The sequence below is a fragment of the Salvia hispanica genome, chromosome 5 (genome assembly GCF_029641045.1).
Source record: "Salvia hispanica isolate PSC_SH4W2 chromosome 5, Shi_PSC_v1, whole genome shotgun sequence".
Taxonomy (NCBI): Eukaryota; Viridiplantae; Streptophyta; class Magnoliopsida; order Lamiales; family Lamiaceae; genus Salvia; species Salvia hispanica.
Window position 1 is genome coordinate 23,169,733 of NC_142696.1, and position 20,518 is coordinate 23,190,250.

Here is a 20,518-nt window from a genome sequence, read left to right on the forward strand (position 1 = left end):
TTTTTTCAAATATAAGAACTAATGAAATACATTTCTTTAGGCGTGTAAAAAATGATAAAGAACTATGGGTTCGTTTGTTTATCAATAAAGTAATAATATTCCATATAATTTATCATGTGTTTGAAATAATTTTAAAAAATGGATAAAACTTTAACTAATACTCCCCTTTCTCATAGTAAGAGTCACATTTGGTGTGAACACGGATTTTAAGAAATGTGTAGAATAGTGGGTTAAAATAGTTAGTGGAACATGTGGTCCACTTTTTATATTGATTTTATAACAGATTATGAGTGAAGCGAGTTAGTGGAAAGTGAGACATACTTACTATTTATGGTAAAAGTGAAACGTGACTCTTATTGTGAGACGGGGGGAGTATTAATCAATTAAACATAAATATATGTCATATTAATTGGTATGATTCCTCGAAATATGATTTTAGAGATTATGATTTCTCGCAATATGATTCATGATAGAGGAAAATAATATGCTACATATCTTATGTAAGCACCACACTTGTTTGAAGCACGTATAGTGTCATTTATTTTGTTTTATATATTTAGTTTGATTTTATAACATCAAAAAAATATACTGAAATTTTTAATTTCATAAAATTTATAAAAATCAAAGCTCGATTTACTCGTTTTCTCTATAACTTTAAATAAGTGAATAACATAACAAATCAACTTTGATTTTTACAAATTTTATGAAATAAAAATTTTTGATAACTTTTTTTAATATACTACTAGAACTAATTAAATATATAAAACCAAAAAACAACAAAGTTAAACGTGCTTCGAATGAGGGTGGTGCTCATATAAGGTGCACGTAAAGTGTATATCATTTCCCTCATGATAGATTACATATCATGTTTGTAATTAAAGAAAATTGTTAGGATTTTGAATATATAGTACTCAATTGAATTCAAATAGCTAATTGGCATACTAACTGGATTATCTAATTAATTTCATAATTAGAGTAAAATTATAATAATTAACATATTGATTGATAAATTATTATTATTGTTAAAATAGTATAATCAATAATTTTTTAGGATTTTCTTCAAAATGTATTCATTAAGAACATAATAATAGTCATTAGTATATTACTATTATTCATAATTTTAATAGTAACATGAAAATATTCTCAATAATTTGTTAGTTGATGACATAATAATAATAATAATAATAATAATAATAATAATAATAATAATAATAATAATAATAATAATAATAATGATGATGATGATGATAAAAATAATAAAAATAAAAACATGATTCCATATATAATTCAATAATTAAATATATTTATCCCTTAATATTAATTTTTTATTATTATTATTATTATTATTATTATTATTATTATTATTATTATTTTTATTATAGTTTTATAAATTTATTAAAATTATATTAAATACTTAAATATTATAAGAATATGAGAAAAAGAATATCCATGAAACTGTGATGAATTAGAATCCTCGAAAATTACACTACTTTCATTATTTTTAAAATTCTGATTACTTTTTTTTTGTGTTGTCTGATTAAAAATTAAATAAACATCAAAATTTTAAAAATCAAGGAAGGAGATTATATTCCAGACAGAATCCTAGCAAATGAAAATACTTTAAATATTTTGTCATCTATTGATATTTTCTAACAATACAGATCATTGTTTAGAATTTGTACAATATTTAGAGTTTGCATTTAGAGCGTCTCCACCGGCGGACGTCCCGGTCGCCCCTCGCCGACGTCCGACCGGACGTCCGCCGTAGTGGGTGGGAAGGGCGCCCACGCCCGTCCTGAGTGCCCGTCGGATGGCCTCGCCCCTCGCACCGACGTCCTACCGGACGTCCGCCACTGTGGCGAAGGTCAGACGTCCGCAATTTTTATTTTTATTTTTTAAAAAAAAAACTCTATAAATAGGGCTCCCCCAACTTCATTTCATTCACACCACTTGTGTTGATAAGTTTCTCTCTCTAACCTCTTTTTTCAATTATATCTAATGGCGAGTAGTCGTGCGGGTGGTAGTGGCGGAGGCGCTAGTGATAGTGATGATGAATTGGATCTCGATGTGCAAGAGGCGATTGATCGATTGCTCCGGCAGAGGCAGCAGCGGCGGCGGCGGTACCACATTGCTGCACATATTCGGTTGTATGAGGACTACTTTGCTCCGCAGCCGCGTTTTGGGGATGCCTTATTCCGGCGACGTTTTAGGATGCATCGTCCTCTGTTTATGCATATCGTGGGTGCTTTAGAGAGAAGATACGAGTTTTTCAGGATCAGGGAGGATGCGGCTGGCAAACCCAGACACACGGTTATACAGAAGTGCACTGCCGCAATCAGGCAACTGGCGTACGGAGGCCCGGCCGACATGTTCGACGAGTACCTCCACATTGGCGAGTCTTCAGCCGTCGAGTGTCTGCTGAATTTTTGCGCGGGCGTTAGATCTATGTTCGGGGATCAGTATCTTCGTCGTCCGAGCCCCGAAGACTGCCAGCGGCTGATAAATATGCACGGGTCGGTGCACGGGTTCCCTGGGATGTTGGGCAGCATAGATTGTATGCATTGGGAGTGGAGGAACTGCCCCGTCGCCTGGAAGGGGATACACACTTCCGGCTTCAAAGCCAAGCATCCCACGATGATCCTTGAAGCTGTAGCTGACTACCGGCTGTGGATATGGCATGCTTATTTTGGAGTCGCCGGGTCGAACAACGACATCAACGTCCTCCAGTCGTCGCCCCTGTTCAACGATCAGTGCAATGGTGTTGATCCCGCCATCAGTTTCGTCGCCAACGGCAACCAGCACAATATGGGATACTATTTGGCGGATGAGATATACCCAAACTGGCCCGTCTTTGTGAAGACGATCAAGCATGCGGTCGGACCAAAGAAGTCCTACTTTGCGACCAGTCAGGAGGCAGCGCGCAATGATGTTGAGCGCGCATTTGGTGTGCTCCAGAGTCGATGGGGGATGGTGAGGGGTCCGGCACGACAGTGGTATATTCCCAACATCGGCGACATCTTGTACGCATGTATCATTTTGCACAACATGATTGTCGAAAGTGAAGGGGACGAACTGACTCAGTAGACCAACGAAGATGATACGGGTGTCGGTCCAAGCCACGGCGTGGCCAGTGCGAATGTGAACATAGGGTACCTCATGGAGAGGTTGAGCGGTTGCGCGCATTTGCCGACATGCGGCAAAGAGATGCCCATATTCGACTTCAGGAGGATATCATCGAAGAGGTTTGGACGTGGAGGGGTGCAAGTTGATGTGGTTGCTTTTTTTTCTATCTACTATGTAATTTTTTTTTTCGAATGATGTATATTTTTTTTAATGAAATATTCGCATTTCCCCATTCGTATTCGTGTCGAATTTTAATTCCATAAATTTTAATTTTAATTGTGAATTTAATTTTATTGCGGGAAGTCCTAGTGCAGTGAGAAGGGCTGGCAGTGGAATAGGAGGGGCTAGTGATGACATGGCAGACAGTTTTGTGGGAAGTCCTAGTGAAAGGGACTAGTGGAAGGGGCGCCACCGGAGACGCTCTTAATTCCATTCCGACTCTATATGAAATGTATATTGATGAAACGTGTAAATTGATAATAACAATGACATCAAATAGTATGATTCAAAACCCCCCTCATTTTCATGAGGGCGGCATGTTGATGACCGGGTATTGTTTGATTTGAATAAATATGTAGCGTAAGACATAAAATAGGTAACTCAGAGTTATGTATGGGGCAAGTAAAGTATTATTAATTGCAATAGGATTATCCATAGCTGTCAACGACAAACAAGTTATAACACGAATGAACGGTTAAAACTAAGATCAGGTTGATCATATATATGCTCCTCAAAAAAGTAAAATGATACTCCAGTAGACACTCACGACATTATGAAAACATACTATCATACGAAATTATAGTATTGTATGCTAATATGATGGCGAAAGTTTGATGAAAGGTAAAAGGTGGTCCCACTTACAGTGTTACAAGTGACCTCCATTTAAAACACTTGCTCCCTAACGGTCAGCACGGAATATGCTCCCACCGTCATCCATTAAATGCTCTCTCTCTCTCTCTCTCTCTCTTCCTTCCCCAATACTATTAGAAAATGAATAAGAAAATGTTAACATAACCAAACAATTTAGTAGAAAAGCTAAAGGCTTCACATAAATTAGTATATATGGCCTGCAAATTTAGAAAATGGATCATCATCAATCATCATCATCATCTCTACATGCATCAGCAAATATATATCTTTGACAAATTCCACATGACTTTGTCAAAGGAAATGGACACAAAATTCACGGTTTCAACAATAAAACTAGGATGCTGGTAATAATATAAACTACTAGGCCATATTTTTCTTGCCAAAAAAGCAGCAAAATTGATGTTGGGAGTGAAATATTTATATACGATGAGGAAGAGTGCCTAATCCTGTGGAGCAGAAGCAGCTTCTTTAAGACATGATCTCATGACCTTCCCCAGCTTCGAACAAGCATCGAGGCATAACTGCATTGCCTGCAAACAACGTGTCACTTGGTTTCAATTCATGACTCCTAGTTTCTTTCTACTGTGATTTTGTAACATCAAGTTTAAGAAGTGTAAATCAAGTTTTTTCCTATCAAGGCGGCAGCATGTTTGCAATGATTCTGATTATAGAACTTAATATAAGCGAGGCTCCAAATGTGCTCGTTTTGGACAGCATGTTTCTCTATACCTCATTGATCTTAGTTGTCGACCACTCCCCAGTGACAGTCATCTGTGTGACCTCATTGCGCGATGGCATGCAAGTGATCATAAGAGCCCCGTCTTGATGGCTTTCTTCTTCTGATACAGGGTCGATGAGAAGATTCTTCCCAATACATGACTGTGCATCGACATTTGAAATGGTAAAATAACATGAATGAAAAGCATATGTACAAGTTTGACATTCGTATTTGGTAAAAAAAATTATATTATTTTATCCTATATAACTAATATGAAGTGAAGAAAGTCACAATCATGATCACATATATATGAGGAATTGTTCACACAAAAATACAAAGAAAGAAAAGATACAAGCATTGGGTTCATACCACAGAAACAGAGGCAACCATGTCATACAACATGATGCCTGCATCTGCAAGAGCAAGACTGGCACACGACGTGATTACCGGAAGATCACCTGTGGCAAGCATTATATGTTTCAAGTAAGCATGGCAAGCATCACTCCAAAATTGTCTCATCAGAAATTACTATCGAATAGTCAAGAAATATAACTCATCATTAGACAAGAGAGACATAGAAACTACTAAAATGATAGTATTGCTTTGAGAAGATGACAGCAAAGATACTATTCTGATATTTTCTTTGAAAAAAAAAAAAATTCCCAAAAGAAGTTCAAAGGTAATACTCACTTCCTCCAGATTCCAATACCAAAGCGAAGACATCAACAGTTGTCTTAGGAAAAGATTTCAGTATAATGGCGCCCTCCAGAGCTTTGTGGAGCATTGCCGAAATATCCTTGGTTTCTGGAGTCTGGACGGCAAGCAGTATAAGTTTCAGATACATAGAGAACTAATGGAGTATATAAGGAAAGATAGAACACCATCACTGAAAAAATAAGATGATTAACCTGACCACGGACAGGAGAAGCAAAAGTTGTATAACTGACATTACAGTTTAACCGTCCAACATTACTATACATCATAGCTTTCTTACTTTCCCTAGGACCAAAGCTGAACAAAAAAGAAAATCAAGAAATTTAACATTTCATCATGCTATGTTATAGAAAGATAATAACTTCATGGAAAGACTAAGACATCATGCTCTGAATTCTAAATCAAACGTATGCTCTGAATTCTATCTCAAACATTTACATGACATATATCCAATTCAAACTCCAAAGCAAATATGTAGAATTCAGAGGAAGTTGACAAGAAGATGAGATAAATGAATGGATCGTCTGTCGAGAGATAAAATGAAAAAAAAAATTAGGCAAGTGGCCTAAATTTTTTGACAAGAAGGCAATATTTGAAATTTTAGTTATGCTTTTCCAACCTTGGAGCAAAATGAAGAAATTTAATAAGCCTCAAACATAGAAAACGATATACTCCATATATACTAGAAAATGTAAAGACTGGTGAATAGTATTGAAAATATTAAAATTTCACTCCAATAAATGTTAGGGTGTCATCTATCAGATTAAGCATGCACTTACACAGATACAATGACCTTGGTGTTTCCGAACTCGGCATAAGCAGACCCTGAGGAAGAATTCACTGCCCCGGTCTTCAAAACTGCAAGATTACAAGCAGCGCGATTGCAATAAGTCATAAGTTAAGAGTATCAGGCAAACTATACTCCCATATAATGGAAGCAAGTTACCAATGGCACAGATAACAAACGATTAGGAAAGCTCACAAAAGCACAAAACAGTATTGAAAATTGAAAATTGAAAATTGAAATTGTAACAAATCAAAACCATGATCCGGATAGACTCGGAAGTTTTAGCTGCTGGATATAATAACGGTACAGGGATTTAATCTGATGATGCAGCATAAGCATTGTAACTATATGAGACAAGCAAACAGAATGAGAGAAATTTGAACTGCACACACAAAAGTGTCTCACAAACATGAAACATGACAATAGAACAAATAACAAGGTCAGGCTAAATCTTGTTCTTAAAACAGAAAAAATACTGCCACATATAAGCCAAATTGCTTGAAGTGAGAGGTGGAATTTTAACTCAACTTCTGAAGTGCAATTTTCTTTTTTTAGACAAGCTCTGCACTTTCCAACAGTTGTGCAAATTGTAAGGAAATGAAATTGATCTTTGACTCTGAACTACCTAAGCATAAGCTATCAGCTGCATTCCTTCATCACACACATCCACTGTGTTCGAATGAAATAAAACCAAATACTAGGAGAACTAGAGCATTACAACAAATAAGAATACGATCGTAACACATTGATAAGAACAAATATCGCGTTATGCAACAGTAACAATTAATCAAAGACAGCAAAGCACATTACCAAAATTGAAAAACAAAATTTAATGGTAAACTCTATCACTCTATATTTCTGCATATGTAATTCAGTAACTGAAAACCCTAGCCTGTTCACTTTAGTTAAATCCCAAAGCAGAACAAACAACCATTTCACGAACTCTAACACGACTCAAAAAGAATAAGCAAAGCACGAAAACAAGCTTCAGAGGGTACATATATGAAAAAAATTAGGACATTGAGATACAAAAGAAAGGAAGGGCTGAAGCGAATGAGGTTACGTACATGCAGGGCGGCACTGGGGGAGGCCGCGGCCATCAGGTCGGACCCATTCAGAGTCGGTTTGGATCGTGGGCCTCTTCTTTCGGTGACCGGTCGATGGTGAATATGTTGGAGCCGCAGCACCTGGTTTTCCGGCCATTGCACTCCCTCCCTCTCTCTGTATGTGATGCCGCCGGCGGTCTTGTGCGAGCCCTCAACCTTTTTTTTCTTTTTCTTTTCTATTTTTACTTAAATCTCAATAAAGCATTTCATTTTCATAACCAAAATTTGTTGGAGAAATATTTTTGGATATGTTTAAATGATTATTTTGCCCTACTTTTTTATGTACTTTAATGTATGTTCTTGAGAATTTGATATAATAGAAGAATGATCTCACTAGTCCAATAATATTTAGTTATTTACTACTAGTATTTTGATTATATTTCAATACCTTACTATATTCTCAAGATATTTCATAGAAAATCTTCATCTATCATATTGGTGGATCAATATTAGTAGTAATTTTTTAAAGAGTAATATAGTACAGATCAAATAGACAAATATCACATAGCCAAATAAGAAACAGAATAAGTGTATGGGTACAAAATCATGATTTTAAATTACTATTTTAATTATATGGGTACAAAATTACAAGAAATAAGTGTAAAGAGAAAAAAAACTAGAACGACTGCAAGTGAAACTGTAAAAGAGCATTTCATGAGCTCTCTGCAAACTTGACCTATAACTTCCTTAATGCTAAACCAACAATGTTAGAACAAAGCAGCTGCTCATGCGTGCTAGTTTATGTACCTGCGTATGAAATCTTGAGAACATGGGACTCAAACGTTTGGAAGGCAGAATGACTCCAACCGCGGCTCTGTTAAATCCACCACCACTTCCTCGTCTTGTAGGCCCCGCGAGCTTCGTCTCTTTGAGGTGAGGAGCATCAGCTTCTCTACATCGGATTGCGACTCATCTGCTTCCTTATCATTCTTGATGATCTCGGATGTGATTTGCTTGATCTCTTCTGTCGACGAGGAGGAGGAATCGTGAACTTCTCCATCACTCATCTCTGGATTCTCACTCTTCAGTCCACACTGAAGATCAGATAACATGTGTTCAAGAACAAAATAGGCTTATCAAGAGCCATGTGATAGTAGATAGGTACCTGAAATGCGCGTACTGGCAGATTATTCCGTTTAGATCTGTTTGGAGCGATAGTCGAAAGAATCTGGACCACTTCGCTCATGGTTGGTCGAGAATCAGGATCCAGCAGCAGGCACTCCTTTGCTAAGTAGGCCATTACCTGCATCTCTTCTTCTTCAAACTTTCCTTGGAGACGCGGGTCAGGCAACTCATGTATCACTCTCTTACTGTCATGCAGACGAGCTGTTGCCTGCAAAGCGATTATAAAAGAGTTTCCCTTCTCATTCAAACATACCTACTACTAGCAGACACCGCTACAACATATCTAGGCAAAAGCTAACAAGTAAACTTCCCATACCCATATCACGAGACTTTCTGTCCCTTTGTTGGATGACTTGTGGATGGGCTTTCGACCAGTGATGAGTTCAAGAAGAACTACGCCAAAACTGAAAACATCAGACTTTAGAGAAGCTCGTCCAACAATAGCATACTCTGGTGCAAAGTAACCGAAGGTCCCTTGCATTCTATCTGGAGAACCGGAACAACTGACAATGCCATCATTCTGAAGGTGTTTAGCCATGCCAAGATCCGTAATCTGCAGACATTAAATATTGAGTATTCTCGTATAGCAGGCTGAAAACAAATACATTAGTATTTTACAATGATACATAATTAACTATAGCTTTCAATCACAACTTTAATATTGTTTGCTACTGATGAAGGATATTTCCTACCTTGGCTCTCCAGCTTTCATCTAAGAGAATGTTCGTGGATTTGACATCTCTGTGCAATATTCTAGGTGCAGCAGCATCATGGAGATACTCCAAACCTCGTGCAGCTCCAAGAGCTATTGAAACTCGTGTATTCCAATCCAAACAGTGGCCTAGTTCCCCATCGAGACATTCCCTGAGATTACCATTGGGAATATACTCAAATACCAGTAGCCTCTCAGCATTCTTCCATTGGTGTTCCAAGCAGTACCCAAGCAAAGGAACCACATGACAGTGGTGAAGTCTTGCAATCAGTTGTATCTGAGTGCAAAAAGAGGTTCCGAATTCACATCCTTCTACTTACTAATTATGAAAATTGTTTTGACTGATAAACAGTGAATTAGTTTAGCACCTCAGTCAGGAAAACATGTTCTGCGTCCGGGCCACCTTCCAGTTTCATTCTCTTGACTGCAACTGTTCTACCATCTCTCAGATTACCACGGTAGACGTGGCTGCATCCTCCAACTCCAACCAAATTAGTATCAGAAAATTTGTCTGTTGCATTTTCCAGCTCAGAATACGAAAACTGTATTATCGTTCCATGCAGTGCTTTTGTTCCTCTTCTCAGCAGGAATGGATTCTGGGGAATGCATCCTTTAGCCAAGAAAAGACAAAGCCAGATTATAGAGATGTTAAAAATCAATCATGAGACCTGCTTCAGTTGAATAATCTACTTCTTCTGGAGAAATATCTTGAAGCAGAAAATATAGTCCAATAAAAATTGCATATATGAATATTTACCCATACAAGGTACAGAGGAATCTAGATATCCTTTGTATACTGGCATAGGAGAAGAACCGTGGCTCATTATGTTTACAGCACTACTGCAACTTGTTAGTCTATCTGATGAAGATGAAGCCCATTGGACTGGTTGCTTGTCCTTCCGATAGACATGCCATAACATTATAGCAGCCAGTCCAATAGCCGTCAGGACGAGACAGAGTAAGACAACTATGAACACAACTTTGACTGGAAACCTTTTCTTTGAAGGCTCTAACTCGGATAAAGTCCCTGTAAAGATGGAGTACGTAAGCATATGAAAGCATCACTTTTTGCAAGTGATCACTTGAGATTCTCATGTATCATGTAATTGCACAGACATGGTGTGATTGGCCAGGGTAAATTTTCCATAAACTGGCAGAAAATGTACTAGTAAAGAAGGCTTTGTCACTAAGTTGCTGACATGAAAATCACATTCCCCTTCATTATGAAGATGGTTCATTGTCAACGAACATTGAAGAGTGATAGACTGCTAAACAAGTTGCCACTAATCATATCGTCAAGCTTTGAAGATTACCAGCATTACAGTTACATGCAGCAAAACAGCTGCTTCCATTTTCTTCGCCTACTAACCTAGGTAACCCACCAGTATTGCAAATGCAAGTCCATCTATTTTTGTCCGATCCTCCTGCGACTGCACGTTAAGAAATAAAAGACAGGTCAAGGAACTAGGGAAAAAGATTAGCTCCATAAACAGAAAAGTCTGACTTGATAAATAGACAGTGATTATCTAGACTATGTAATTCACCTTGAATATGTATCTATATCTAAATCAAACATTTTTGTCCTTTGTTTCTGGGTTATACAGATACATTGTCCAATAAATCTACAAGAAAATGTCAACCAACAAACGGACTATTTCTATCATTCTTAGCAGTTAGTTCTCCATAAAATACATTCCATCATAGTATGTGGGACTCTCTTTGTCATACAAAAGGAACCACCAGAATTGAGTGATAGATATTCAAATCTAGGGACTAAGTTACGGTCTATAGCCAATAATGCAAGGAGATAAATATTAAGAGAAACTGTATACCAGGGCTACAATCACAGGAAGAAGAGCAGTTTGCCAGGCCAAATGTCAAAGTTTGTTCACGTGCAATAGAGCATGTGCATGTCCACTTGTTCGTGTCGGAACTTGTTGCAGGCCCATCTGGAAAAGGTCAAAGACAGTAAGCTTGCTGCCATATACTGCTAGAAAGGTACTTTTGAAAAAATCAAGGCAATGCAGAAGTTGTGTTATTGATTCTATATAACGCTGGCCACATATACAACTCATAAGAAAATGGTAATGTGGATATGGACTCTAGGACATGTATATTACTTACCAGATAGAGTCTGCTGAAACCAGACCAAGTTAATGAAACAAAGAAGTGCAATCTCCACCTGACGCCCCATGTATTCAGCATCAATAAGAAAACTGAAAATTGAAGCAAACAATAAAAACCAACAAAACATTACAGAATTCAGAATGTAGTTTTCCAATTAACTATATTGTAGGCAAACAAATATATTTGCACAGATAACCTAACTGTAAGAGAAAATGAGTCCATATGAAAGTAATGGTGAGGGGGATAAGACAAATAACCCTGAAGGACTATGAATATCACTAGCAGTAGATGAATACATGTGTATTGTTTCAGTAAATTTAAAGTTGGGGGAGATAAATAAATAAACTTACTTGCATTTTGTAAACGCTCAACCAGACCTAGATAGTGTTTGCTGTACATCCATTAGCTCATCTCTTTAAGCCACACACGTTGAACTTGTTCTTGCTGAACAATTTCTAATAATACCCCGGGTAACACTGTCCAAACAGCATACACAGATATGCTAATTGAGCAAGATGATAACTGTCTATGATAAAAGTTATATTAATAATTAATAATACATTTGTCCATACTATAGTAAACTCATAGCAAGCCATAGTACATGACACACACATAGAGAGCTTTTATGGAAAGGATGGTTGCACATTAAATTTTATCTTAATAGGTAGCACAGTATTGGAAATATCATTACCCTCCTCAGATAAAAAAAAATTAAAAAACAAACATCTGCTAAAGAAATCTGAGAAATAAGAGCCCTTGACTATCTGGGCATCAAGTAGACTTAGCTCCCATATTTCTAAGCAGATAAACATACATGGCATTTGATGATCAATAAATGTACTGGTGATGTAATGCCCTCGAGGGCGAATACTGAACAACCAAATCACACGTAAAAAGCTTGGCTAATACGACTTTTTTTTCCTTTCTTTTACATGGTTGGTGAACAAATCTCATATTCTTTGGCCTAAAATGCCTAAAATTTTATCATCACTCCCAAAATGAACTAAAATGAGTAATATTGTATTATATTCAATTGTTTTTATCAGAGATGTGAAAACTTCCATCACAATTCACAAACGATGCACGTATAACAGAAATCATCCTACAATAATTGCAATAATAGCATTCTATTCCATCTCAGATAATAAATAATTCAAACCTTATATAATCTTCATTGCAACTTTGATAAAAAAAAAATATGCTATCTTTCCGATAGAGATCCATCAGCTTATTAAGTTTGCTTGTGCATGCTTGGTGTTTGTTGAGAACTAGTCAGAGTTTTTTGCTTCAAATGCAGTTTGTGTAACTAAACGAACTCAAAAGTAAATATGTTAGGTAACTCCATAGATTATGAATCACTGACTCTATTTCGTGTGCAATTGTTGAGAAGAGGGGATGGACTGGTAAAGATTGTGAAAATGATCTAAACTGATTGACTCAAGGAAGTCAGTGGAGATGTTACAATCACATTACTCTTATACATTGTCACTGTTAATCAAAGGATCCAACGTCATAATCGATATTTAAAGCAAAAGAAGGGCTGTCCTTACCACTTAATATTTTGGACTTCACGCGTGATAAGACGAGGTGAAAGCCAAGGGCAGACCTGCAAAGTATTTTATACAAGATTATTCATATCTAGAAAGACATCTCAACTAACAACTAAAAGAAACAAAATATACGAGAAAAAAGACATGGATTTGGGCTGAAGAAAATGAGGATACAAAAAAGATGTTGTATAAAGTATAATGTGGTCCATCAACCAAACTCGGTGAAAGCTACTACTTCTCAAACTGATAGAGACCCCTCAGCAATCAACTAAACTAATACTATATCTCATCTGATCCTGGTTCAGATAAGGTGATAATGGGTTCTAAATACAGAAAGAATAAATCAGACGTTTATGATTGAAAAAAACAATGAATTTACATTATATGAATGGTCCAAAGCAGATACATGCCAACGGTTAGGAATAGGAAAGACTTTGCTTACAAGACTAATTCATAGAGGTTGAGAGTCCACTAGTTGCAGTACACATATTTATTTATATATAATTTTTTGAATGATGATGAGCACGACAAGGACATGTATTGTTTCCTCTTGACCTCACTTGTCGGTAGAATTAAAATCTAATTATTATTCTGTCTTTACTTCTTCATCAAAATTAATAATGTGGAAAACAGAGAATGAAATAATCCGAATCATAACCTTACCTTATAATAGGTGAAGGCGAGTTCCAACTCATCTAATTTTCTTTTACCTCACTCAAAAGAAATTACAGTAGAGCAACTAAATTCCAAATAAGAATTACCCTCACGCGCAAGCGCGTGCACCCTGTGTTTCCTGTTCCATTGCTGATATTTCGAATTTCAAGGCTAGCATTATCTTGTTGCAGTACGATAGATAAGAACAGATATTCGGGAAAACGCATAAGATTGCGATTTGATAAGTTTAAATAACCACATCGAAATTATACTTGATTGTGCTTCGCCAGCAGAAAAAAGTTGCAGCGTTTAAATCGATTTTGAAACTGAAGCCTTTTAATTCAGATTCGCAAACATAGTATAGTAACTGATAAAATACTGGATAGCCACCTCGCCATCAACTTCTGAGCTAATCCTAACAACATTGAAACAATTAGCAGCTTAAGCATACCTTTTGCAACGGATGTTTAACCAGGAATTCGTAGCTGCAGCCGCGGTCAAATAGAAAAATGTACAACTCTCTCTGTCTCCAAAGCAATAAAACTCAATTCTGCTTGAAAAATCTGATCTCGTGAAATGCGGAGAATTAGAAGCGAATTAAACACAGGTTCCCTCGACACCAAGGGTGTGTAGAGAGGGAGAGAGAGATGTAGGTATGTAACGGTGAAGGAGTTACAGCTTGAGGTAGCAGTAGCACAGATGTCTATGCTGAAGAAAAAGAAAAAAAAAAAAGTCGTTCCTGCCACGTGGAGTTTCAGATTTGCTGAAATTTTCAAATGCTTGAAGCGCACTGCACCGCTCCTTGATTTTGGAATTTTGAAATCAAGTAGCGGGGTGACCAAATCCGATCACACGGTCATGAATCAACGGATCTGCTCTGGGGACGCGACAACACACGTGTCGTTCTCCCATTTGAGGGAGGTTAGGAAAAGTGTTTACGACGATTGGGTCCCGCTGCATTTACTGTGACAGTCAAGGCTCTTGCCTGTTATTCTATTTGCGCATATTTTAACTTTTTTATGTTTCCGTATTTGGAATTTCGATTTAGTAGTAGTACTAGTAATTTATTCTCATTCGAAATAGCCTATATGCAATTAATAGTTTCTTTTTCAAATTACTATATCGACAAGACAATATCACAATATTTTCTCTCTGGTGTGATAATTATTTTATTTGGTGTTTTTTCCTTTTTAAGAGCATCCGCAATGGTGCTTAGGCCAGCCATAGGCCAGCAATAGGCTAGCCATTCTCTCCCCTGCCACGTCAGCAACACTAAAAAATCCACCTGCCACATCAGATTTAGGCCAGCCATAGGCTAGCCATAGGCCAGCCGTAATAAAAATAATTCAAAATATACTACATTTACGGAATTAAAATCACGATTAAATTACCGAATTAAATTTACGAGACATATACGGGAAAATTCATTAATTTTATTTTTAAAAAAAAGTACATTAACTAAAAATAAAAAAAATTGCATAATAAAAAAAAATTCGGGCTTCCACACACGAGCCACCGCCCCACTCTACTCCTCACTAATTTATTAAAAAAATACATAAAAAAATGTTAGTATGCCTTGAATCCGTTATAGTTTGCCGCTAGCCGAACGGGGGTCTCGCTGTACAGAAATTTAGAGATAGAGAAAATCGCGTTTATATAATTTTTCAAAAATAAAAAAAAGAATAAAAAAAATTAAAAAAAAGAATTAAAAAAAATTAAAAAAAGAATTATAAAAAAAATTAAAAAATAGCGTTGGCCGATCGCTGGCCGATCGGGCCGCCACAATGGCGGCTAGCCGATCGGCCAGCGCTTCGGCCAGCGACGAGCGATCGGCCAGCCCACGCCGATCCGCTCGCCGATTTCGTCCTCGCCGATTGCAATGGTTCGGCTAGCCGATCGGCTAGCGCGACGAATCGGCTAGCCGGTCGCTAGCCGACCATTGCGGATGCTTTTATGGTGATGGGGCAGTTTGGTAATTTCCACTAGATTTCTTCCTTATTAATCAATTTTTTTTTTAAAGATGGAGTCAATATTAAACGGTCGCGATTCGCTATTAAACGGCTACGAAGTAATTAATCATGTTTTAAATAGACTCGGATTTTTATTTATAAGTAGTATATTGCATTGCATCATTGTTGACATTAATTTGAAAATTATTTTTACGGAGGCGTGCATCTACCTATGGTCTACAAATTACAATAAAACACAATTATAATTAATTGAATATTTTGGTCATTAGTCAAATCATAGGCCAGCCATTCTCTCCTCTGCCACGTCAGCAACACTAAAAAAACCACCTGTCACGTCAGATTTAGGCCAGCCATAGGCCAGCCGCAATAAAAACAATTCAAAATATACTACATTTACGGAATTAAAATACGGAATTAAATTTAGACACGTGTACGGGAAAATTCATTAATTGCATTTTAAAAAGTTACATAGATAAAAAAAAAAAAGTACATGCATAATAAAGAAAAAAAACTATCGTCGTGCAGTCCTCCGTGCCCACAACTCTTCAATTATATCCTTTTGGAGTTGAATATGAGCATCCACTTGGCGCATGCTGGCAAATTCCTTGAGTCGGCCGGCTTCATCGAGGGGTACCCCCTGTCGTACACTAGGGGTGGCCGTTCCGTGGCTTGGACCGGCTTCATCGTCACTGACCCAACTCGTCAGTTGTACGCCTTCGTCTTCGACGATCATGTTGTGCAGGATAATGCAGGCGTACATTATCTCGGAAACGCATCCGACATCCCACAAACGCGTTGGGCCCTTGATTGCCGCCCATCGAGACTGGAGCACACCAAATGCGCGCTCCACGTCCTTGCGCGCCGACTCCTGTCGTTGCGCAAAGTAGGCCTTCTTTTCATCACTTGTTTGTCGGATCGTCTTCACAAAGACCGGCCACCGAGGGTATATCCCATCCGCCAAGTAGTAGCCCATATCATGCCGGTTGCCGTTGGCCACGAATGAGACGGCTGGACCGACGCCCTGGCACTTCTCGTTGAAGAGGGGAGACGAGTTCAGGACGTTGAGGTCGTTGTTCGACCCGGCTACCCCAAAATAGGCATGCCAGATCCACAGCCGGTAATCAGCTACGGCCTCGAGGATTATCGTGGGGTTCTTTGACTTGTAGCCGGTCGTGTAGGCCCCCTTCCAGGCAGTCGGACAGTTCTTCCACTCCCAATGCATACAGTCTATGCTGCCTAACATCCCGGGGAACCCATGCTTCTCCCCGTGCATCTGCATCAAATTCTGACAATCTTCGGGAGTAGGGCTTCGAAGGTACTGCTCACCGAAAATGCTGATCACGCCCCCACAGAACTCCTTCAGACATTTCAGGGCTGACGACTCACCGATGTGGAGGTACTCATCCCACATGTCTGCCGCGCCTACGTAGGCCAACTGCCTGATTGCCGCCGTGCACTTTTGGATAGGGGTGTGGCCGGGTCTGCCAGCCGCATCGTGCCTGAAGCGGAAACACATATATTGACGCTCCAATGCCCTAACGATGCGCATAAACAACTTCCTGCGCATTCTGAAACGCCGCCGGAACATGTTGGCGGGAAACCGCGGGTACTCTGCAAAGTAGTCCTCGTACAGCCGCTGATGTGCAGCTACGTGATCCCGATCAATCACTGCTCGGTGGTGGACAACTGGTGGAGGAGGGCGAGGTATCGCCTGTTGTTCCACCATACGCATGTACCGCTCCATCCCGCGGTTCATGTAGGCCTCCATAGCCTCGTTCATCCTCCGTTCGTACTCCTCAGGATCCCCACCACTACCGCTACCGCTACCACCCGCGTGATCCATCGCTCGATGATGCTCTTGAACAGAAAGTTAGAGAGAGAGAAAACTCGTTAAAACAAGTGGTGCAAATGAAAATGAAACGAAAATCGCGTTTATATATGATTTAAAAAAAAAAATCGAAAATCGGCGCTGGCCGATCGGGCCTCCACAATGGCGGCTAGCCGATCGGCTAGCGTTTCGGCCAGCGACGAGCGATCGGCGAGCCCACGCCGATCCGCTCGCCGATTTTGCGCTGGCCGGCTGCAATGGTTCGGCTAGCCGATCGGCCAGCGCAACGAATCGGCTAACCGGTCGCTAGCCGACCATTGCAGATGCTCTAAAAGTATCTTCCAATAGTAGTAGGAGTACACTTTTGCATTACTTATTTATAGATTCTTAAACTAGTACTCCTTTGGCTATTTGCTATTGATTGATTGGATCATAACCATTCCTTACTAATCAAATATATTTAATTAATATTTTATTAAAACACATGTCATTCTTGATAATGCATACTTTTAGTAGATAGGGAGAATATTTTTATCTTTGAATGACTTATAGGTAAAAAATTCAAAATTTCAATAATTTTAAAAATCTGAAAACTTTGCTATTATGGTCAATTCCTTAAAGGTTATTCATTTAGTCTTAGACTATAGTAACTTTGAATAATTTGTTGGTTTGTGTTGAAAAGATAAAGAAATAAAATAATATAATGCATCAAAAATATTTTTGAAAAGGAAAAATAGAGAGCAAAAAGGAAAGAAAATGCAACAGTGAAAAAATCAACTTTGGTGTCCAATGTAATACCACAAAAAATGTATAGATTTTTCATAAAACAATTACATATAGAGAACTTTAAATAAATGAATGGAAAAAATATAAATAAACTCAATTTGGAATTGTAATAGTAATAAAGAGGGTCATGAATAGTAATTAGTACATCTCATAGGGTGTTTTTGACCATTTTCCCTAGTTTTATAATGTATCGCAACTTAATAAATAAAGTCATTTTTTGATAAATTGTTAATTTGGTCAATTTTCTTAGTAGTTGTGCCATAATTTTATGGTTTTAGCAGTTGTGCTATAATTTTATTAATCCGATAGAAAATCAAAGCAAAAGTGATTTGTTTTATTTTGTTTTGTTTGATAAATAGCTTACCTCATTAAATTATTGTTAGTTAAGGTAGATTAGATTATGATACTATTTCACAAGGCTAAGTAACTAGTACTAGTACTACTACTATAACCCAAGCATACAAATTGGCCAAGCATTGTCTAATTTACTAACTTCAAAACGTAGGTATTTTCAATTATATTTAAACAGAATGTTCTGATTATGGCTGCCAATTTATGTGTAATCCAAGACGGTACTATACTATTAATAGTAGTAGTATTTGTTTATGAATCACCTTCAAGATTTTGTAATGTGATCGAACAGTTTTCACGTGATAGAAAGTTTCAAGTCTTCTAACTCCAGAGTTTAGTCAAAAGTTTTAGAGCCTTTAATATGAAATTAAAATTCATGACAGAATCTGCGGACAAAAAAAGTAAAGTCAGTCGAACAAAAACAATAAAATGCATACTGCACAGAATGACTTTTTTAAATGTGAAAAATGTAGCATGACATGATAAGCGTGTACCCCAAAATCCCCTTGCATGTACAGAATAAATGTTTTAAATCTTTATTTATGTTAGCGCGATTATGATTTGTCTCTAGTCTAAAACCAAGAATATCATACTGACTATGATCCAAACATTACAAAACAAATGCAACAGAGAAAACTCTACCTTACCCACATGTAGTGCGTTATAATGCTAACTTGCTTAACTCATTAACATAGTATCTTAAAAATATCAACACAACATTAGTATTTTAATACAAATTTAGTTGACATACTTATATTATCTTTTTGTTGACTTTTATATAAGTACATCAACTATTTGTGTTGACATATTAACGTCATCATGTTGATATTTTTAGATATTGCGTTGATAAGTTAGCAAGTTAAGAAAAGTTAGCAATTGATCACACCTCTATTAGCATGGTATGAACATTTGAAGTGAATGGTACCCCATCAACAAACAACAACACATTTTTTTTTATATTTTTCTATTTTTAATAGTACATTTGAATTTTTGTTGTATCTTTTCTGTTTTTTAAAACTGAAACTTTATTTAAACAAGTTAAAAGATGATTATCAGTAAAAAGTATAAAAGATGAAATCAATTATCAAAATAGTAACAGTATGAAGTAAAAAAACATAAAGACATAGTTGTGCTTGAAAAAACATGTACTTAAAAGAGAAGATAAAAGATCAAGTGAATTTTAAAACTTAAATTCATTACTCCCTCCGTCCCATAAAAATATGAGCATTTGAAATGACACGAAAATTAATGCATAATTGGTAAAATAACAGGGAGAATGAGAATTGTAGTTAATGAAGTGTTAGTAGATGGTGAGACTCATATTATTAGTGTTTAATGAGTTGTAATGGTGTGTCATAATAGTATAAGTTGTAAATAATGAGTTGAGAACAACTTTCTATAAATAGAAATGTCATATTTTTATAGGATTGACGAAAATGAAAAGTGCACATATTTTTATGGGACGGAGAGAGTATAATTTATTACGCCCTCAAACCAAACTACCATACATTCTGCACATTATTTATAAATCATACCAGTTGTGGAAGTTCAAACGAGCAGGACAATGAAGAAGAAAACTAATGACTCTAAAATTCACCCAACGAATTTTGTTTAGTTGGGTTCTGTCTATGAGAGTGGCTGACTCTAATTATTTTTAAATTTTAATTATATAATTAAGTACTCATTCGTCCATTCAAGATGTCCTCTTCCTTTTTAGTTTGTCCTCTCAAAATGTCCACTTTTTATATTTACAAATAAATCTCTCTCTCTCTCTCCTTTCTAATCATTAAAATATTTTCAACTATATTTTTTTCTCTACTCACTCCACCTAACAATTCTTCTAAAATTATGTCATTCAAGAATATGAACATCTTAATGCGATATTCTACTTACTCCATCTAATAATTCTTCTAAAATCCTATGTCACTCAAGAATATGAACATCTTAATGCGACGAGGGAGTTTGATATAAACAAGATGCTATTACAGAAATAGTATGACAATATTTTGGAAAGTTAAACAATTCAAATTTCCAAGACTAAACAGTGAATATATTTATAAAGTAATTGTAGAACATTTTATGCTGAAACAACTAGTA

The 20,518-nt window shown here is 37.0% G+C and overlaps 1 protein-coding gene and 1 pseudogene across 2 annotated transcripts; both read right to left on the minus strand.

Annotated features, from left to right (window-relative positions):
* Positions 1-3,729: 3,729 nt before the first annotated feature.
* Positions 3,730-7,582, minus strand: LOC125187376 (exosome complex component RRP41-like). The gene is made up of 7 exons (XM_048083959.2): positions 7,280-7,582; positions 6,205-6,283; positions 5,620-5,722; positions 5,402-5,522; positions 5,081-5,169; positions 4,723-4,872; positions 3,730-4,523 (listed from the first exon to the last, which is right to left on the minus strand). The coding sequence occupies exons 1-7, from the start codon at positions 7,413-7,415 to the stop codon at positions 4,434-4,436; spliced, it is 768 nt and encodes a 255-aa protein (XP_047939916.2). The 5' UTR covers positions 7,416-7,582; the 3' UTR covers positions 3,730-4,433.
* A 273-nt stretch (positions 7,583-7,855) lies between these two features.
* Positions 7,856-14,172, minus strand: LOC125186040 (receptor-like serine/threonine-protein kinase NCRK; annotated as a pseudogene). The gene is made up of 12 exons (XR_016130719.1): positions 13,938-14,172; positions 12,833-12,888; positions 11,633-11,808; positions 11,280-11,371; positions 10,988-11,104; positions 10,469-10,585; positions 9,913-10,182; positions 9,524-9,765; positions 9,136-9,432; positions 8,760-8,996; positions 8,424-8,651; positions 7,856-8,352 (listed from the first exon to the last, which is right to left on the minus strand). The product of XR_016130719.1 is annotated as a receptor-like serine/threonine-protein kinase NCRK (transcript).
* Positions 14,173-20,518: the final 6,346 nt, after the last annotated feature.

Excerpts from the sequence above, each read along its gene's own strand:
- LOC125187376 (XM_048083959.2), bottom strand. The coding sequence starts at position 7,415 with ATGGCCGGAAAACCAGGTGCTGCGGCTCCAACATATTCACCATCGACC. Across the intron at positions 6,284-7,279 it reads CCCCCAGTGCCGCCCTGCAT|TTTTGAAGACCGGGGCAGTG; the intron begins GTACGTAACCTC and ends GTAATCTTGCAG. Across the intron at positions 5,723-6,204 it reads ACCAAGGTCATTGTATCTGT|CTTTGGTCCTAGGGAAAGTA; the intron begins GTAAGTGCATGC and ends TTTTTTGTTCAG.